The sequence below is a fragment of the Anneissia japonica genome, unplaced genomic scaffold (assembly GCF_011630105.1).
Source record: "Anneissia japonica isolate Jap-2015-1 unplaced genomic scaffold, ASM1163010v1 scaffold1525_len913038_cov183, whole genome shotgun sequence".
Classification (NCBI taxonomy): Eukaryota; Metazoa; Echinodermata; class Crinoidea; order Comatulida; family Comatulidae; genus Anneissia; species Anneissia japonica.
The window spans coordinates 867,506-870,005 of NW_022728504.1; the positions used below are offsets into that span (position 1 = coordinate 867,506).

General features: G+C 35.7%; 1 protein-coding gene across 1 annotated transcript in view; it reads left to right on the forward strand.

Moving 5' to 3' along the window:
• The window catches only part of LOC117114213 (5'-3' exoribonuclease 1-like), a 50,303-nt gene that overhangs the window by 25,744 nt on the left and 22,059 nt on the right, over positions 1-2,500 (forward strand). Inside the window, exons 20-22 of the mRNA XM_033257807.1 lie at positions 506-580; positions 1,931-2,018; positions 2,298-2,411. Of these exons, the coding sequence (XP_033113698.1) occupies positions 506-580; positions 1,931-2,018; positions 2,298-2,411 (277 nt within the window). The remainder of the gene's footprint in view (positions 1-505; positions 581-1,930; positions 2,019-2,297; positions 2,412-2,500) is intronic.

Sequence of the window (2,500 nt, forward strand, 5' to 3'; positions counted from 1 at the left end):
GAAGGTGGATGAGGCATATACTTGAATGTAATGGGGAACTTGAGGAGGCAGATCATTGAGTATGTTGTGGTTAATTTCTCATTATTTTTTTAAAGGACCTTTTTGTAGATAACATCTTTGGTGATTGTCTTGTTGCTGAATAGTCCTTGTGAAGAATTATTGTCCATAAAAAAGACAAAAAAACATTGGAGTACACTCTTGCACGTCAAAATGCAACATGTGGTTGGCCATGAGCAGAGAGAACACGGGGGGCTGGGAGTTATATTCCTAGTGTGTTGAATGTTTGGCTCTGGAATGTTGTTATTAAGTATGCATGAGGGTCAGGGCATAGGAAAGAACATTATTCAATGCCCAAAGTCCAAACCAGAGCTCACTGGCTGGAGTCCCTATATTCTTTTCCTTGAATATGAGTAGTAAAGAGCATATTCGTCTCCTAAAAAGGAACCTTTTTCACTTAACTTTTAATTAGTATGTTTGTAATTAGCAATCAACTTCCTATTTTCAGGTACTTAAAGCGAAAAGGTGTTGATATTGGTGCAACCTATATTCTTGTTTATGCCAAGCCCATGATGGGAAGAAGGTAAGGTAACAGATACAAGATACATTAGTCATTTTTTGAAAATCTCCCCCAATTCTTTGGAATGCTGCTGTATGGCATATGCCAATCACTGTGAATTTATTTCGGATTTTATGCTTAATGGACCTTTCTGCTAAGCCACACCCCTTGGATGTGGTTGCTATGGTGCCACAAAATGACAGTGCTAAAACATACGCAAACATGTGCGTTTGTGGTACAACACGTGTGTCTGTTAGACATGTCCGTATTGCTGGACCTGTTCTGATTGGTCAGTTGTTAAGCTTAATTGAAAACTCCAGAGAGGTCCATCCTCATGATTAAATCGATCCATAGCAACGAATAGTGTCACCTCACCTGTTTTTTTTGTTGTTGTTTTAACTATTTTCAGTTATAGGTGTAATTTTGCCCTACCTGACGTGGAAATGTACCGAATACTCAGTACATTTGTAAACAATTGCGAAAAAAATCGCAAGTTGTTGTCGGGTGGGACTCGAACCCACGATCTCCAGATCACTAGCCTGGCATCATACCTCTAGACCACCGAGCTTGCGCCTGATGGCCAGGGTTGAATTTGAGTCCAAGTAAGCAGCGGGTACTGCAGTGTTGATAGTAATAATAATAATTATTATTGTTATTGTCGTGATGGAATAATAGACAATAACTAGATTTGCGTCAGGAGAAACATGTATAGGTGTAAATTTGCCCTACCTGACGTGGAATTTTCAGTTAACTATATTATAAGTTTCCGTAAAACTGACAATAAATAATAATTATTTGTTTGACTGTAACTTTTTAATCCTAATTTTTGAAGGTTTTTATTAGGTTCACTTGTATAAAAAGTACTGTATTGCAGTTTTTGCTGCTAATGTATTTTTCTTAGATTTATGTATTTTATGTATTTTTGAATAAAGATACCAAGAGTTAATATACACACACACGCACACCAACACACCCACTAAACACTCTGTAATCAATATCTTTCCCATATATCTATGTAGGTATTTGCTTATATAACCATCTCTATTTTGCCAATATCTAATTGTTTACTTGTTATTAATTCATTCATTAACTTATCACTTTTATTTTGTGATCCAATCAACTAATTATTATTACGCAGTTTTGATTGGTTAATACCATTATATCTTCCAAGTTTACTAACTTTAACATTGATAAAGATAAGTATTGATTCCTGATGATGACATGATTAATGTCGAAATATTGAATCCCAATGCGATGGCGTGTATTTCAATACTTGGAGTATGTATTATACTTTCTTATAAGTATTGAAATATCCGATTTGTGGTCCGCAAGACAACCCTTAATGATTGTACATGGTCTTCTCATTTTACGTAGGTATACGTGCAGTTCACAAGGGAAAGTGACATTGGAGAAGGAGTGGGGAGAGTTGCCAGTTGCCTATGCACACCATATGCTGGTAAAGGTCAGTATCTCTTGGTGCTACTGTAACATTGGCAATGCTACTACATGTCTCTCTAATTAAAGATCATTTTAGAATTATTATGGATTTGCAGACAGTATGACTGTCTAAACCTTTTGGAGTTAAACTTCTTAAATATTGATTTTATTTTGATCTTCTATCTTAGTTGGGATTTAAATAAAAGGATAATCATTGAAAATGTTAATTTTTAGTGAAGTTTATTGAGTATTAGATTACAAAATTTTGAATTAAAAATGTTTCCATTGTCTTTTGTTTTTTAAGGATATATCTGTACATGACCCAACATTTCAGCAGTTTAAGACATTGGATGAACTGTTTCAAGTTGGGGCCTCGTGCTGCATGTTAGGCTCACCACATTATGGACATATGGCTAAAGTAAGTATTCATGCTCAGAAGCTTACCATTATGTGGACCTATGGCTGTAGTAAGTTTTTCTTGAAGCCACTGGCGGCAACACCTGCTGG